Below are 18399 nucleotides of genomic sequence, written 5' to 3'. Positions count from 1 at the left end.
ACATGGGGTGGAGGAATAGCAACACGAGCGACCAAATTGTCTCGCCTATCCTCTTGGGTGGATATTTTGCAACCGACACTTTTGGGTAAAAATCCAGTCGCAAAATAGGATGACCAACCATAGTATGTGAGACAAAGTCTCTCCTACCTTCAAGGGAAGGCTCCCCCTTCTCACCGTTTCTTGGATCAACTCAAGGAAAGAAAGAAGTCGAGAGATTTTATAAAATGGGTGTTACCAATATCCTTTCTTCTTATCTTTCAAGAAAGAATCCATTTACTCGTGGAGTGAGTAATGGGCAGGGTGAATCTCTAACTACACTTCTATCAAGCGCTAAAAATAGTGATACTGAAAAGCCTTTGCTAACTCAAAGGCTAGCTGAAAATGTACCGGTTTGGCTCTAAGTCCGATCGTACTTCTATATGGAAAAGATTTACAATTAGGGCACAAAGACTCCTAAAAGTAAGAATAACTTAACTATTTGCAAATTAAGAAGATAATATAAGCTACAGACAAAGCTTCTAGCTATATATTTCCACAATTGCTCCTAGTCAAAGCTCTGACTCCAATTGCTTCTTTAACTCTTTTCTATTCAATTCACACGATACAATTATCAATAACACAAGATAATATGAATCAAAGATAACTTGGCTGAATTACAAACAAAGTTTACAATTCAAACAAATAACAATCTCACTTAATCAAAGTTAAGTCTCAAATGCTCCTTTGTATTCACTTTCTCTCAAAATAGTGCTTACACAAACAAAGTTCTGCTAGCACAATTTCTCCAGAGCTCTCTTGCATAAAGATAATGATGATTTTACAATGAGGGAGCGCTCCTTTATATAGGCCCAAGAGTTGAGAAAAAGGTGAAGAAAAAAGTGGGAGCAACTCAACCAACTTTGACCTAGTCTAACTAAAAATAAAAATAAAGGGTTACATGCAACTCATATTACATCATTTTCCATACATGTAACTCGCATTATATGTAATCATGCTTTTTCATGTAATGCATTCTTTACAACTACTAACATGAAATAAAAACAAAACAACAATTTTAGAGATTGTTTCTCAGTGCCTTGAATTTGACAATGATGTCACGCACTATGGGAAGATCAACAATTTCCATAGTCTTCGATATGGCTTCAACTCTCGCTGCATTTTCATATGCTAATTGCACAACTTTGGAACTTGTTGTTGTAGTATCTAACAAGTGTTTTGTCAAGGATTTATACAAGACAAACTTGTTCATTGTATGCGAACCAAAGTCATCAGAATCTACATCAGCATTGATCCTGATTGTATATTCTGAATTTACTCTCTCTGTTGCAATAAGATTACCAGATTCATCGGTAACATGGCATCCCATCTATTCCAAATCATAAGCAACACTTGTTTCAACTGCTTGACAATCTCCAAAGGCCACCTGCAACTTTGTGATCAGCTTCCTTAATGTCTCCTCTTTATAACCAATGAGCCCTTGAAATCTGAAGAACATTTCACATGATGGAAGAATATCACATGAGACCAAGGCATCAAAATCAAATTTCACCATTTCATCCCAATCATCAAGGATTTCCTTCAAGTTATTTGCTCCCTGAGTCGAAGAAATTAAGTTTTGCTCCATTTCATTCATCTCTTTGACACACCTAAGAACTACAAATGTTTCTATAATGACTCGAACTCCTTCATAAATGATTTCGTGTATTCAGGACTTAGCGGCTTCAATTAGCCTTCTCTCTTTAGATGTTTGAGAAATAACAACACTCTGAGAAGATTGTTTCTGGATGACCTCATTCAAACGAAAGACCTCCTATTTGATTGTTCTTTTCCCAAAGCTCATGATTGCTCTTTGATACATAGCCAATGCATCTTGAGCATCTTGCAAGCAACTTAAACGTGATTGCTTTCCAATTTCAACCTTAGTAAACTTGTAGTCAGAACGAGTAAGTTCTTCAATAGGTTTATCTACCAAGGGCTCAGCAACCTCAACAAATTTGGTTTTATCAGAATCAACTAAAATTTTGGAAACAATCTTATCATTCAAAGATTTAGATTTGGTCTTCTTAACAGGAAGATTGTTCGGAGGAACAACCACTTTCCTTCTCTTTGTTGTTATTCTACTCAACCATGCAGGCAGGCTGACACTTTCATATGCAGAAGCAAGCACAATGGAGACCATTGGCATTGATCCAAATTGTATATCCGTAGTGATTGAGCAAGATTCGGTCTGTACTACTGAAGGCATAGGAACATGTTGAGAAAACTCCATCATGAAAAGCTGAAATCCTGTCAAAGATGTATCAAGTTGAGAAACTTGACCACTGCTAAGAGTCGGAAAATCTTCAAACACATCTATTAAGTGATCATATTGTTCATGTGCAGGAAAGTGAGGAGCAACAGAGGAAATAGGAAGAGCCATGATATTAACCTCTGAGACTAGAATTGAAGGAGTGAAAACAATGGAAAATGAATCCACATCATCAACAACCTCATGCAAAAAGGGCTCTTCATGTATAGAAGATGTACAGGCTTGTGCAAGCTTTGAAGGACATATGATCATGATTTCCCCTTCTTCATTTGAATCTCCTTATCAGATTCCGTTTCCAATTTTTATTCTAACTCTTCCACTGATTCTTGAATTGGTTCAGGAATTTGAGATGATTTAGTTTCTTTTCCACCCTTCAATTTGAATTTGAGGGAACCCTTAGCATCAGAAGATGAGGCACCATCTTTCTCTGTAATTTCCAGTTGTGATTTCTTGCTAGGAGGACCAGAACTTTCACAATCCAGGCCCAGCTTAAGATTTACTCTTTTAAAGCCTTTACTTTTCAACCATTTGTTGGTGTTTACCAAGATGGATTGAAATCTATCCATGATAGAAGTACCTTTTTTTTGTTGTTATTGAATAGGAAAAAGGCACTTCTTATCAAAGCAGCTTGATGAAACTCCAAATCAAGGATGTTGCCATCATCTTCAACCTGAAAATCTAAAGCGATTTCCAACATATTAGGATAAATTATTTGTTGTAGGGTTAATCTGTAGTAGTTCATCTTCATGATATCAAAATATGTCCTCATATCTATCCAGATGTCTTCGATACAATAAACATGAGTGTAGGCTCTTTTCATCTGAGAATTCATCTCTCGGTAGTCAAAATCAAATCTAACCTTGAACTTCTTCAAGGTATTCAACTGCAACTTTGCTTCCATGTCCTTTGCTTTAGACACAGAAATGATTGAATAATTGCTAATAACCAAAGGTTTAGCTAAGATAATGCCAAAACCAGGCCTATGCAAGGTATGTTGATCATTCTGCACGTCCATGAGTTGTCTAGCTAGCTCCATCAGAATAATTTGATCTGTAGCATACCTAGTTAAGGTATACGGCTCACCTTTGAAATATCCAACTCTCAAGTATGTGAAAGTGGGAAATTGAATAAAAATATAGCCGTATTGGTTCACGTTCTCCAATGCTGCATCAAATACTCTTTTGACAGATAACTGTTTTGGTCATAGTACTCCCAAATAGGAACCTAAAGATGATCTCCTTTGGTAGAAAGACCAAAGAAAGATCCCATGGCAGCAGCAATGTAAACAAGATAAGAATTCATATAGAAAGGCACTAATGTTCCCACATTACATATTTGTTGGCAAAGTGCAGTACTGATGAGTTCTCCCCAAAAGGTGTGTTCTTTATTCTCCATAACTTGAAACATGAACTTATACATCCATAGCTCAAAATCAATAGAATCTTTAAGGCCACAAACCCTGTTGAGAAGGATGATGAGATGCTTATATTCTTGTTTGAAATTTGACCAATGAACGATCTTTGGCCATCTAGAGAAATTGCTTCTTTTATTGTCTAACCAGTAAAGGTTGACATACTTTTGATAATTACCCTTTTGCTCATTCCAATAGGCCAATGATGATCCTTTAGTCAAATCAACGCATTCTAATTTATGCAGAACCTTGAAGATTTGTGATATAACCTCAGGATCAAGGCTAATGATAACCTTGTCATCAGCATCTTTGATATTCTTCGTCTTGGGAGTAAACCGCCATGCACATCCATAAATGAAGTCAAGTTCTATAGCCGCCATAGGAAACGTAGATAGCAGGTGAATGTTGCTTCTCTTAATGCGCTTCATTTCATGACTAGCCGAAGCTTCAACTCTTTGTAGAAAATCAGCCACATCCACATGACCAATCTTTGTGTCCAACATAGTATCCAAAATAGATATGACTGAAGAAGGAGCTGCATGAGCCAATTCTCTATAATATTGATATTTCATTTTGCCTTTGGATTTGGATGGTGAGGACATGTCTTGAGCTTGCGCTGCAGCACAAAAATCTTAAAACACAAATACATCATCATTAGAAATGTCCATATAAGTGAATTCCGGATCAGCAGTGAAGATTCAAAAATGAATTGGAGACTTCACAAATCTAACAAAGTGACTTTAAAGAGAAAGCATATGCATATGCAATGGAATGGAAAGTGGAATGAAATGGTATGAAAGTGAGAAAATGGAAGATGAAATGACATGGAATGGAATGAGAATGTGTAAAGGTGAAACACATGGGAATGCATGCAAATGAAAATTGTTGATTTCAAAAGTGACTTAGTGTTTTCAAGACATTATTGCATGAAAAATAAGTACATGTAACGGAAGATGAAAGGTGAAATGAGATGCGAATGCGGGTGGAGGATGCACTTCACATGTAAGTGAAAATAAAAGATGAGATGGAAAAAATGGAAAAATACATAAATATGAATTTGCTCACGAAGGTACAAATGCATATGGAGGGATGGAAATGGAAAATGGAAGTGAGATAAGTTTTATAGTCACTTTTGGTGAAAAGGGGAAGTCAAAGTACACAGGAGATAAAAATGACATCTTTTTGACTTTTCAAAATGTGACTTTTAATCAAAATCAGACCTTTTGGATGCAATTACATGTAAGACATTTCGTGTAATCGTGTTGTGCGAGTGGGGGCGGAATGTGAGATGGGTGAAAATGGAAATGGAAAATGGGATTACGATGGAAAACATGTAATCGCATCTTGTTAAGTGAGAGATGAAGTGTTGTGACATGGAAACAGAATGTGGAATATGACGGTGCTTTTGCATGTAATGAAGCAAAAATAAGTTCTTGGAAAAGAACTTGCAATTCCTCTAAGTGGAGAAAACCGGCAAGCAAGCACAAAACACAAAACACAAAAATAACAACGTACCTTTGGAAATGACTCAAACATGCCAAGACACAAAGCACTTCAACACTCAAATTCGAAATTGGGATTTGGGAAAGAATCAAAAACATGAAAATGAACAAAAAACTTCATTTTTAAAAGAAAAATGCACTTTCCATGGCAAAGATTTTAACAAATGGCAACCATCAAGTAATTTCATACATAAAATCAGCAAGATAAGCATGAATTTAAAGCAAGAAAGAAAGAATCCACTTACGTGTGCCAAAAATGAAGGGAAAAGATGCTCCAATGTTTGAAAAATTCTTCCAAAACACTTAGACTTTTTCCAACTTAACAAATTCGAATGGGAGAGGACAGCAAACAAGAGAAGTTGTTATGAGATGCCAAAATGTGCCCTATTCATGCTTCATATTCAAACATTTTTGGGTGTTCATGCTTGTGGGACGTTTTTGGCAAAAGCGTTTTTCTCCATGATGCAAGATCAAAACGTTTTGATCATTAAACATCAAAATATGAACCACAATGCAATGTAAACTCCAAACTATGCCAAATTGATTTGCTTGGGAGGAAAAACATGCATTAAAAATGGATTTATTTGCAAATTTCTTCAAAAACGTGCCCTACCATGAAGCTTTCAAAATTGTTTTTCAGGTTTAATGAATCCGTTTTAGAAGCAAGAGAAATCATTGCCAACCAAAAATGCCTCCAATGGAAAAAATCTCATACAAATCCATTGAGAAAATCTCAAGTTATGATCAAAATCAAGTTTTTGGAGGGCAAAAGCATGTTATTCTCCAAAATCGGATCTTTTTGGGTCATATACATATTTTATAACATGCATCTCTCCAAAATCACACTTTTTGGGTGCCATTACATATTTTAAAACATGCTCATAGGTAAAAACGAACCTTTTGGGGGAGGAAGCATATTTTAAAAAGTGACTCATCTTTTAGATGTTTAAACATAAAACTTCACTTTTCATGCCATAGGATCAAAAAGGTCCACTTATGATGAACTTTTGATGTAATGACATCAAAAAGGTCCACCGAAGCTAATGTTACCCCAAGTTTCCAAGACGAGGGGATGGGGGGACGGGGAAACGAGTTTCCAGGACAATTTTTTTTTGGTCGGAATAGGGGATGGCAAGGGAGAGCTATATATATATATATATGAATTTTCAAATATACTCATCAATTCTACATTCATCACAGCAACATAGTTTAAAATTACCAATTTCATTCATCAAATAATGATTCATCAATGATCATAAAGCATAGCAACCAGCATTAATCGAATCATCATAGAAAATTCTAAATAGCATCATTTTCAATAATCATCTAAGTACTTAAAATACCATTAGTACATAATGAAATGAATCAAATAAGAGAATGAAAAACATCACTCTCAATAAAATGGAAGCATTGAATAGATAAAGACTCAAACTTTTAAGTTTTAAACTTTTAATGTATAAACTATAGTCTATCAATGATCATATTGATATATAATCATTCCATCAATGTATCAACTATCAATGATCATATAATGTCAAGACAAAACACTCCAAAGTCTGAAACATCATAGTCAAATTCAAAACAAAGATACTATGGCAGCTGCCCCTAATCGTCCATATCAAAGTCACTATCAATATCATCCCAAGCCTCAAAATGAAAACACATATACTATAATAGCTGCCCCTAATCATTCATTATAATATATTTTATAAAAAATTGACTTACACAAGTTCGGGCCCGCAGATGACTCAAAAATCTTTTTTTTAATGGTTTTGTTGAGTTTAATAAATTTTTAATAGGAAACATTTTATGCAATCCCCGGGACGTTAGGAAATGGGAAAACAGTCCCCAAAACGATCAATGTGGTTCGGAAACTGTTGACCGTTTCCAAAGTTTCGAGGACGTGTTTCCTTTTTTTTTCTCTAGGTGGGGACGTTTGGAAATGTCACCTGTCGTCCCCCCATCCCCGAAACCGTCCCCATTTCCAAAACTTCAGATTTAGGGGTGGAAACGCATCCCCAAGTAACATAGCACCAAAGTAAACTTTATATGCAGTGACATGTAAAAAGTCCACTTTTGATAGATTTTACATGTTATTGCATATAAAATGTCCACTTATGAAGACTAAGTCATTTAATTCACTTAAAATTATAAAACTGTTACAAAATGGGTCATAAATGATATTTATTCATCATATTATGAAATATAATATATAAACATCATTTTAAAGTAACATTTAACTAAACATTTGATTTTTAAAACCAAAAATTAAACTGAAACTATATGATTATATAGTTACTTTAAGTGAAAGATTAAAAAGTAACTCCACTAAAAATTATAACATAAAATGCAGTATAGTCACTTTAAGTTAAAAATTTAAAGTAAAAGTAACTTAAAAACATAACAAAAAGTGAACATAAGTTATATTTTTCAAAAAGTGAAAGTCAAATTGAAAATATAACATCATATTTTTAATTTGTGTTATTGCACCCAAAATGTCCACTTTTGAGGCACTAAAACGAGGATAACTCTTGACTGACAACTCTGATTGACCTCTAGGTTAGACCGAATCGAAGAGAAAAATGAAAGGCATGACATGAGCTAAACCAAAAGACTAAAAACAAACAAACGCCAACTCAAAAGCAAAGAACAAACGATGAAAGCTTCAAAAATCAAGCAAAGGCTCGACAAAAAGCAAAATGAAAAAGACTTGACGGAAGCCTTCAATAAAAAGATTTGATATATGAATTGAAATTGATCGATCGATCAACACTAAACAATTGAATATCAAATTCAAGCTTAGAGAAATGCAAAACTAGCTTGAAAAAGTTTTGTGTTGTTACCAACATTTTGTGGTGACAAAATGCAGGACAACATGTCCTTCATGATAAACACCAACTGTTGAGGATCCTATGGAGGAGGTGTTGTTGACTGCAAGGCTTGTGTGAGAACTGGCATTCCCTCAGTTGCACATGTAATATACATTCTCCTCTCAATCTTTGCTGCTTGTGTCAGACATTTTGGGGTTGTACCTAATAGAGACATGAATTGGCTAAGTGACGAGGTTGTCACAAATGCTAGTCCTTTTCCTTTGTCTATGCTCTTCTCTTGAGTTTTCTCCAGTCTTGGCTGACCTTCCACCTGTGTGGCTACTATTTGCCTTGGAGGAGACAGGGGTTGTGTCACTAAAGGCGAAGCCTACCCCAACTAAGCTACTGTCCCTCCTTGGTCCATACCTACCTATCCATCTGTGGTTCTCTGAGTTTGGTCAACTAGTATTGGAGTAGGCATAGGCATTGTATCTAGCTCTGGAGGAGGCCGAGGTGGCGTTTCTAGCTTTCCTAGAGGAGGGGGAGGTATCTCTGTCTGCACCTGTGGGAGCGGAGGACTAATGCTCGAATGATCGCCTTTTGGCTCCTCGCGTGGTGTATCCCTCATCTCTCCTTCCTCTAGGTGTGTTCCTACATGCGTAAAGTCAAAATCAAAGAAGTCAAATTCGTCTGACTCGTCCCCGATTGTAGTTTCTGTCCAACCTTCTCCTGATCAATTGACTCTTCGATCTAGATAGGCTCTTCGATCTAGATAGGTTGTTCTTGTGCAATCGAAGAGGTTTGTGTCTGGTTTCTCCTCCTTTCCTGCCCCTTGGCTACAAGGGCTCATGTTGGTTGAAGTCAATTGTTCATCCAAGGAGTCACTGATAATAGTACCCCAATCAATCCTATTTGCCCTGGACTTGATTATCTCAATAAAATGTACCATCTATGTCTCCAAATGGCTCACTACAAGAAGCCCCATCACTCTAACTTTGTCATAATACAATCATATATATATATATATATATATCCTAGTCATATTGACTTTTCCATAACGCAATCATATATCCCCTAGTCATATTGACTTTGCCAGGCTTGTTATGTAGGGTTTGAGTGATCAAATACTCATCTTGCACTATAGTATTTGCTTGTTCTTTGTGCTCCTTGTACCACTTGTTTGACTCTCATATGAGATCCCATAATATTCATCCAAGATGGGTAGGTGGAATACCTTCTCCATGTTGTCTAGCCTTATATCCACGACAATTCCTCCACTAACACTCTTGACTACCTTCTCATCTGGAGCATAATGTTGCGCTAAAGTCGTGATTAGTTTTGACAACTGTACTGAGGTAGAGTACGAGGCCGCATTAACGAGTCCATTCTGTATAAGCGTCGAGATCATCTCTGATCTTTCATGATGCTTGATGTATAGCACGAGGAACTCATTCTAGTTAATATGTCCCAGTTTCGTGTCGCGAATGTCTAGACATAAGTCAATGAATCTTGACATCTTTGGCACCCCCTTGAACTCTAAGATCGCAAGTTTTAGGAAGATCTTCGATTTTATTGTTGAGGATGAGGTGGAAGCCATGGTTACCTACATCAAAACATGTTGTTAGTGTCCATATTAAGAGCATAAGCAGATTGACGATTCAAATAGACCTTACAAAAGCCTGAAGCGGGGACACAAAACTAATAGGAAGGTCCAAAATATTAAAATGTAGGGATTTGTGCAGGTGTGCAATGTGCACTAAATGAAACAAGCAAAAAGGACAAAAGGTGGGTGTTTGCACATGTTGCGCAAGTGCACATGTTGAGCATGTGTGCATCCTGCGCAATGCGCAGGGTTGGAAGCAGTAATGTGATGCAAATTGGGGAAGACATATGCGCCAGTTGCGCACCTACGTATGTGCATGATCACTCACCCTTGGTGATCGAACACACGGTGGCTACGGAGGTCGCAGAGGTTAATAGGTGCACAGATGCGCAACTCAAGGCCTATCGGATGCAAATGAGGTGATTTTGGCCCTACCCCTTCCATTTATAAGCAACAAGAAGCCCACTAATGCTAGCGCACTTGCACAAGTGCACACCTCCGCAAGGTGCATATATGTTGGCTTTGAAGCAAGGATATATGCACATGTGCAAGTGTGCGAAAAAGGACTTAGGTGAAAAAAACTAGGAAAAACAAGATTAAAAATGCCGCATTGCACTAGTGACACATCTTGAATTAGACATCCAACAATTACTTATCATGTGTGCATTGGTGTAGAATGAAAAATATGAATGTCACTTGCAATGCAAACGATTTATTTGTCCAATGCTAGTTGAAATAATGTCATGTAAAAACTAGGGGAATTACATTATGAGAATGTCTAGAAAGCAATGGATGGAATTGTTGAAGTATATTAAGTTTTCACTTTATCACACATTAATGTCATAATCTTTTGGTTTGACTACATGAAGTTCAAAAGTTTATCTAAGTTTTACTATTTTTGATGGAAGATTCCACATAGCAATTGAACCAGCCATGAGCAAGCATCGGTGGAGAAGTGATAGATTTAAAACAACTATACATTCAATCGCAAGGATTGAAACATTAATGTTGTCAGATCTGGCTTGATTCCTACCAGCCACATTGGAGAAAACATTAAAGTGCTCACTCGTTTGATTTAGCACAAATACTGTAATCATTGCAATATATGAGACTACATTTCGCTTTGGCATTTGTCAAATAGGTATCGTGTATACACTATAATCCCCATCTACGCACATCCTACTATCATAGAATTTCATAACACACCTCATTTTGACATTTCATCAAAAAAGTGGCACTCATTTTCACTCTAAATTGTTCCACATATCACGTTATGATAGCATTCCATGAAACTACATTTCTTTGTGGCATATTATTAAACACTTTAAACACATCATTTTGACAATACCCTACAACTATGGAAGTCCACGAGAGCACATCTCATTTAGCAATTTTCTCAAACAAATCGTATGTCATTTCCATGCTCCCTTTCCAGGCATACACAACAATCATTGCATTTCAGGATACAACTTTTGTTCTAGCATTTCAACAAACAGTTGGCAAGCACATTTAACTCTTCCTTTCTAGAAATATTCAGAGATCATCACATTCCACGATACTACACTTCATTGAGAGAATTTGTCAAAAAACATTGCCTCCTCAATTACTCCACTGTGAATATACCAAGATAGCATCGCAGTCCATGAGATCACATTCCACTGTCACTAAGATTGTGTTCATTTTCTACTCTCCCATTTTGTACATTTGTACATAACTCAAAACCATGACAGTCCATGAAACTACATTTTGTTCACATATTTTGAATGTCCTATAGATACAAGTGCTAGTATGCAGTTCCTTTGATATATGCACAAGAAATTAAATAATTTACCATATTTATTTATTGATTAAATTCATATTTTCATATTTAATATACATAATGAAAGCCAAAAATATATTTTCCATAATTAAAATGTGACCATCCGTCTCCCTCTAAACAATAAAATAATATTAATAAATTATTCTTTGATAAGTGTAATACATAGAAGCTCAATCAATCAAGCATTTGAAAGCCATGAGACACTAAGAAGTAGTCATTTAACTAGCTTTCCACTTGTTTATCGCAGGACAAATCAACAACACTAGTCAACTGCCATTAAATGTGTCACGCAGTAGAAAGCACAACGCTATGAACAGCAGTAACCTAAATATGAAAAAATTTGGAAGGTTTAGCTCAAAAAACCATCTTATCAAGTCATTACGCCGATCCACTACACAGGAGAAGAAAACAATGGTCAACGGGATCATTTGAGATCAGAAGAAATCTTGAGACTGGAATTAAATATTAAATATTTAACATGCTGACTGTTGCAGCTTTGAGTTTTATGCTAGTGTCATTGGTGACTGCTGGACTATGGCGGCCCAAGCCTGTTCAAACACCGATTTTCTCTGGCGTTGAAATTTTCCTACAACCTGATCTCAGCTTCAACTCGCTATGTAGGTATTTACCAATCTGTTTCTGACCTAGCACGTGAAAGTGTCTCTGTCTCTCTGTTTATATATAGATACAAGGATTAAAGATGCTGTAGAGTCCTTTCAGTTTTGTTAGGTCTGTTGATATGCAATGCTTATATTTTAAGGTATCTCGAAACTATCTGGGATTTATCATTAGCAATTGTCTTTGTTTATTTCATTTTGCTGGTCTTCTTTTGCTTCTCATGTACTTTTCATATTATTTGTTTGTCATGGAGATAAGGCAGGGCTCTATATCTGGAGTGACAACCAAGTAAAACATGAGCCCATGAAAAAAATCTTCTTCTCCATTGTCATTTAAATTTCAGTACCTAAATCTGTGTTGGCATACAATTTCATGTTAGTGAGTTCACATATATACACCACGAGTCATAAAAATGTAGTCCAAGCCTATACTCTACCTTCAAAGCAACCTCATCTAATCTTATGGGACTCTAAAAATCACATTTATATGCAAATTGAACTATGATGTTGCATTACATGGTAACATATTATGGTTTTAGAAATGTAGAATGAAATCTGTCATATTCGAAAGCCTTTACCATCCACACTAGCAGGCCACCATTAGCAGTTCATAGAGACCATCACATAGGTGCATAGTGCGAGAATGCTGAAGCTGAGCTGACTTATCTTTTATTGAACAAGGAGTAGAACACAAAGACAATCCTAAGAGGGTGGGTGAATCAGGATTGTACTAAAACTTTTGATTCAATTTAGATTGCTGTTTAAATCTATTTTAAGTATTGCATTTAACATAATGTCAGCAAAAATAGTAAAGAGAAGACAGTTCACAAAAGTAATGCACAGGATGTAACATGGAAACCCATTTCAGGAAAAACCACCAACTCAAGGACTGCTAGGAGCTACTATCCTAATCCAGTCCCCAAAAGCTTCTGTTCACTTGCAATTTTAAGGGCTACAACCCTAAGGAGCAACAACACCTACTTAAGAGCCCCAACTCTATTCAATGGACACCAATCCAAACATCATTACAGTCTCTGATGACTGCTTATAATATCATTCAAACTGTATAACTCTATTTTTCTCTTGAGATAACTATTACAAACCAAATTCTGTGAACTGATCCAAATAAGTATGACAGTTTCCTTAATTTTCTTGACATGTATGCAAGTATAACTGTTATATCAAATCACATAGGCACAACTGTATAAACTTCAGAGATTCTTGAAATCTGAAATACATATCTTATTGATCACTCTGTTAATTGCTCTCTGTGCAACACTGTAATATCAGAAAATGAATAATGGATTTTATACCTGCCTCTGAAAGTATAGAATCTAGGAAATCATCTAACCTAGATTATCAATACTCCTTGTTATTTGTTTTTCAACTCCTTTCATTACCCACTGTCAGTTCAATTTATTTCTCACCTCCCTTTAGTTTCCTCTCAACACTGTTTCATGTTCACAGTTCTGTCTTTCAAGAAAGAATCACGATACTTATATAATAATGCATATCTTATTTAAAAACAGCGTCACACTTTTTTATTCTTATACAATTGCACTATTTTTTTGTCTGTCTATGTTAAATGAACAAATTAATTTTGCTTTATAATGTTCAAAGAACCGGTTATTGCAAGTAGTTTATAATATGGCTTTAAAACTTCCTTCAACTTCCTTACATGTAATTGCATTCTTTCAACAAAGTCCTCTAACTAATCCAAGACTGGCAGTATGTTAAAGGTATGGTTTATCCTTCTGAACCCAAAATAAAAACCAAAAGTCCAGAGTGAATATTTAAATTTATCAATACTGATTTTCTTCATGCGTCTTTGCCGTGCCATGCCATATCTTTAAACAATTTTCAAAACCCAATTTAACTGACAAACATTGTTTGGATTTTATTATGTGGCAGTGGACAACTGTTTTATGATTACTATAGCTATTTCCTTTCCAAATAACTTTATCAAGTTGTCAGATAAGCATACATGCAGGCTGCACAATTTAGTTTTAAGATTTATATTATTCTTGTCAGCGATATACCGGAAGATTTGAGACCAAATTGACTTGTATTAAATCCAACTGCATATAAGTCAGTTCCTGTGAGTTCTTGAGCCATAATTCCTTACAACTCATGACATGTTCATTGTTTAAAGCATTCTGAAAGTCTGTAAATTATATTTTGCCTGCAAAAACTGAAGAAGCATCATATATTCGGGCAGATGTTATAAACTGACGATGCATCATATATTCGAGCAGATGTTAAGATATTCTGCAAAATGTGAATTTATTGTTTCATTGTTGCATATTGTATTTTGACATCAATGACATATGCTACAAACCAATGGCAATACAAGGTTCCTACCTTAAATTAAATGACAGGCTGTTCCATCAATCAATATGATTTTTGAGGGACTGCAATGTGACATTCTGAAGAAAGATTAAGATGATCAAGATTCTGAAATGTGGTTGCTGAAGCTCAAAGGAGCTACCGCACCTAACTTCTTTGCAACAGATGTGATTTCTGCACTGCTTCCTGTTATTGACACAGGGTCCCTGTATTGAAATGTGGATGGAAAATATGTAATTAGCCTTTGAATGTCGATGCAGTATAAGCATAGTGATTTTAGCTTACCGCGTCTGCAACTGCATTCGAGTATTATTCATGGCCGGTGCTGTCAATTTCCAATTTTGGTGCTAGTAGGGTTTCCTTGCTAACACTGTCATGTGGATGCCTATGAGCTGAGTTTGACCGACTGGCTTAATCACACACCACTCAGAAAAAAAGCAATTCATTTCAACAGGTGAAAGGATGTGAATAGTGGACAACAGAAGAAAAACTAAAAAGCAAAGATACAAAAAAATGAACGGCCAGGATATTTTTGATGGTCATCCATTTTCTAGAGACAATATCAGCCATTGATCGATCAGTTTAGCTCGTCCATCTCATACAGAAAAAGCCTTCAGCGTAAAAATAAATAAATAAATTATGATAATTTATAACATAATATAATTATTAGACAACTAAATATCTTGACTTTGTGAAGTCTCTAGAGAGACAAAATTGCAGTCTTGAATCAAATGCTCATACGTGAAGAGACTAAGATATATCAGTTGACATACATTGAGTATAGAAGACAGTAATCAACAAATAAGATATGAAAAGGTATCCAACCCTTAGCAAACGAGGAGTAATACAACAGCAACAATAATTGTAATCACATCAGGAATACTAACAGCAACTATCAAGTTGTTCTAAACAAAGCTATAAAATTATTACCAAACAGTGGTCTACCATCAACTAGAAATTTGCTGAATTTGGACAGGTGTGATTCAAGTTGTTAAATAAGTCAAATGTTGAAACTCATGAGGCCGCAACCGACTAAGGGACAGTATCATTCAAGAGTAGTTGGCTCATATAATTATTGCTTCTAAAGGAGATTAGTATTATCGCCGATTAAAAGAAGATTTAAAATTTTATTAGTTAAGTCATTAACAAATAATCATAGAGAAATACGTTTAAAGAGGTAATTGCAAGAATCATATTGCTGGCACTAAACATAAATATACATTAATTAGTGAAAGGTGATTGGTGTGAATAAACCGATCTGTTGAAGCCTCTTTAAGGTCATGAAGAGACATATATCCTATCATCAAGGATGTTACCTTTCAACATTCAAAGATATATAATGAAGATCAAACCCATTCCTTCAAGGGCGTCGAATGGAAATTACAAAAATACAAATGGTACTGATCACATCAAAAGATCGATAAGGAAATGGTATCATGGATTAAGACGATCAAAGAATCACTATCTATTTCTGATGAAAGAATCAGATACTATATTGATATTCATTATCATGGGAAAAGATAGAGATTATTATATATAATTGATACTCTTCACAAAGAAGAGATGAGAAAGGAAATGAAATATATTGCTGGCAAGCATCTCTGAGTTAAATACTGATGAGAGAATATTATATCTGAATCCTATTAGGAATAAAAAAATCATTATATGATCTAATATGTGTCTGTGTGTTAATAATAATAAAATCAAAATTATATATAAATATTCGTAATACATAATAATATATACATAGCCTATTCCTTAATCACTCACCAATACCATGAAGTAAATAGGTTGGTTTTGTTAGGAAGAGATGGAGTAAAGCCGCTCAATGCAGGAAGAAACTCCCAAGATGGGGTAAGGAAATATATAATGCATCCTTGAGGGAGAAGTCCTAAGATAGGTATTAAAACATGTTCTGGAAACCTTGAGGGCACCTACTTGCAGATTGGTGTTTGGGTGCCCTGATACAAGTAAATCCCCATCCTTCTTAAGGTTGATGTCAAGGAGTGGAGTAAGGAATTAGGGCTTATGTATTATGGATCAGTAGTTGTTTATTAAGTTAAGTTCACTTAACTGCATAGTGAGGCATGTTAATCATTGAGAATCAGCAGCCTCTAGTAGGGAAAAGTTACAAATTGCCATTTCCAAGCGCAATCTAATCCCTAGTTGGGAATTTTAGGGTAAGTCAAGTAAAGTCCCAATATTGCCATTTCCAAGTGCAGCCCAAACCCTAGTTGGGAATTCTAGTGTAAATCAAGTAAAGTCCCAATAGGGGGTATTACAAGTTCTTTAACTCAATAATTCATTTACAAATTTACCAAGCTCGGAGGCCAGCATAAAGTATCATCATAAATGCTGCTATGCACTTTCATATCTGAATCATAAGCATGATTCAAGCTGCCAATCCAGCAATCAACATAATGGGAGACACCTCAAGTGAAGACCTTGGTTCTTAAAATTGTCACTTTGCTTGAAATGCATCTATTGTAACTTGATGTAACAGAAATTGTCACCAAATATTCCCAAGGTCCCAATACCATTCTGTACTGGTTTAAGTACCAACATCAAGATGGGAGAGGCCTAGGTTCATCCAGCATCCATTCCTGGTATCCTTGGTTCCTTGTGGGTGCTGCACAGGCAAAACCTAGGGAGATCGAAGGACCATCCAAAGAAAGAGAAAAAATTCCAAGTCCCTAGTTTTTTTTTTTAAATTGTTATGGCTATGGGCCAATCATTGTCTTCAGCATAACTTTTTTCATTGCAACCAAGACCTGTACGTGAACATAAATTCCATTATCTGTATATACATGTTAGTGCAAATATTCTCATAAAATGTTATAAAGTAATAGCAAATATAAAAGGGGGTGGGTTTTGCCTTGTACACGTAATTGTTGTTAAAATAGGAAGGGACATTTGCAACCTGTACATTAGCAGTCTATCAAACATGCTAAAAACCAAAAACAAATTCTAGGGACTAGATAACCCTCAAGACTAAATTAATTCTAAATAGATACAGCTTTGGCCAATCCACAATACCATTTAGTTGTAAATGCTAAATTACATTAATAAATTCTATGAACTAGGTAGCCCTCATCTCAGATAGCAACAAATACTAGTAAATCAGGGACAGCCCAAACATAAGCCCCAATAGAAAACCTATTCAGGAATCTGATGGCATAATTCTTTGAAGCTATCTTGGTTAAAGTTTGCCAACCCAAGCATTCTTTCCAGCAAAATAACTTTAAGCTTCAACAAGATAAAAACTTTAGTTAAGATATTTATTAAAAAAAGGACATTTTCATACAAGCAACTAATGCTATCTCAATCTTGGATATAAGCATGAGTTCTTTGACTGAGTATTCAAGATTTTACTGTTCACAAAATCATAAAAAGGACACCCAACTTTTAAAGTTCTAATGAGAATGAGGAGACAAACTAGATTAGAATTATGATACCTTATACACACTGCCAAAACCACCTTCTCCTATTTTATTCTCTGGATGAAAGTTCCTTGTCGCGATTTCCAATTCATGATAAGTGAAAAATTTGACATTCGGAAGTCTTGAAAAGACTTGTAGCACAAACAATTATATAATGAAAAAAGTTAGTATACAATTACTATGATATATACTGAAACAATAAACAAAATTTAATTAATGGTGACAGGGGAATTAATTATTAAGACATTGCATCTCACAAAAAAAAAGAGAAGAAACAAGGACAAAGCAATTGCAGTGAAGGTTAACTTCATCAGATAGCAGCACCTCTGATCATTACAGATCTGATGTTAATCACTATTATAAGCCTTACCATCTCCTAGCTCATCGTTTTCTGATGCCCGTTTCTTTGTTTCACCCCTCTTTAAAAAACCAAAGCAACAAAAGTTCATATCTGTAAGCAGCTATACATGAAATTGCTATAGCACTGAGGAATGGTGTTTCAAAGGCCAAGTTTAACTGGAAGCCTGCAAAAATGTATCAGAT

General features: G+C 35.5%; 1 protein-coding gene across 2 annotated transcripts in view; it reads right to left on the bottom strand.

Annotated features, from left to right (window-relative positions):
• LOC149543584 (putative serine/threonine-protein kinase) overlaps positions 1 to 18399 on the bottom strand; it is a 169599-nt gene that overhangs the window by 104135 nt on the left and 47065 nt on the right. For both annotated transcript variants that reach the window (XM_089798371.1, XM_089798370.1), the window contains exons 2-3: positions 18227 to 18380; positions 17872 to 17987 (exon numbers count right to left, since the gene is read on the bottom strand). In XM_089798371.1, coding sequence (XP_089654497.1) covers positions 17872 to 17987; positions 18227 to 18305 — 195 coding nt within the window. In that variant the 5' untranslated portion in view covers positions 18306 to 18380. The remainder of the gene's footprint in view (positions 1 to 17871; positions 17988 to 18226; positions 18381 to 18399) is intronic.

Source organism: Cupressus sempervirens, chromosome 8 (genome assembly GCF_028749045.1).
Source record: "Cupressus sempervirens isolate cs-2001-9-10 chromosome 8, ASM2874904v1, whole genome shotgun sequence".
In the NCBI taxonomy this organism is placed as follows: domain Eukaryota; kingdom Viridiplantae; phylum Streptophyta; class Pinopsida; order Cupressales; family Cupressaceae; genus Cupressus; species Cupressus sempervirens.
This window is presented reverse-complemented; position numbering and strand designations above follow the sequence as displayed.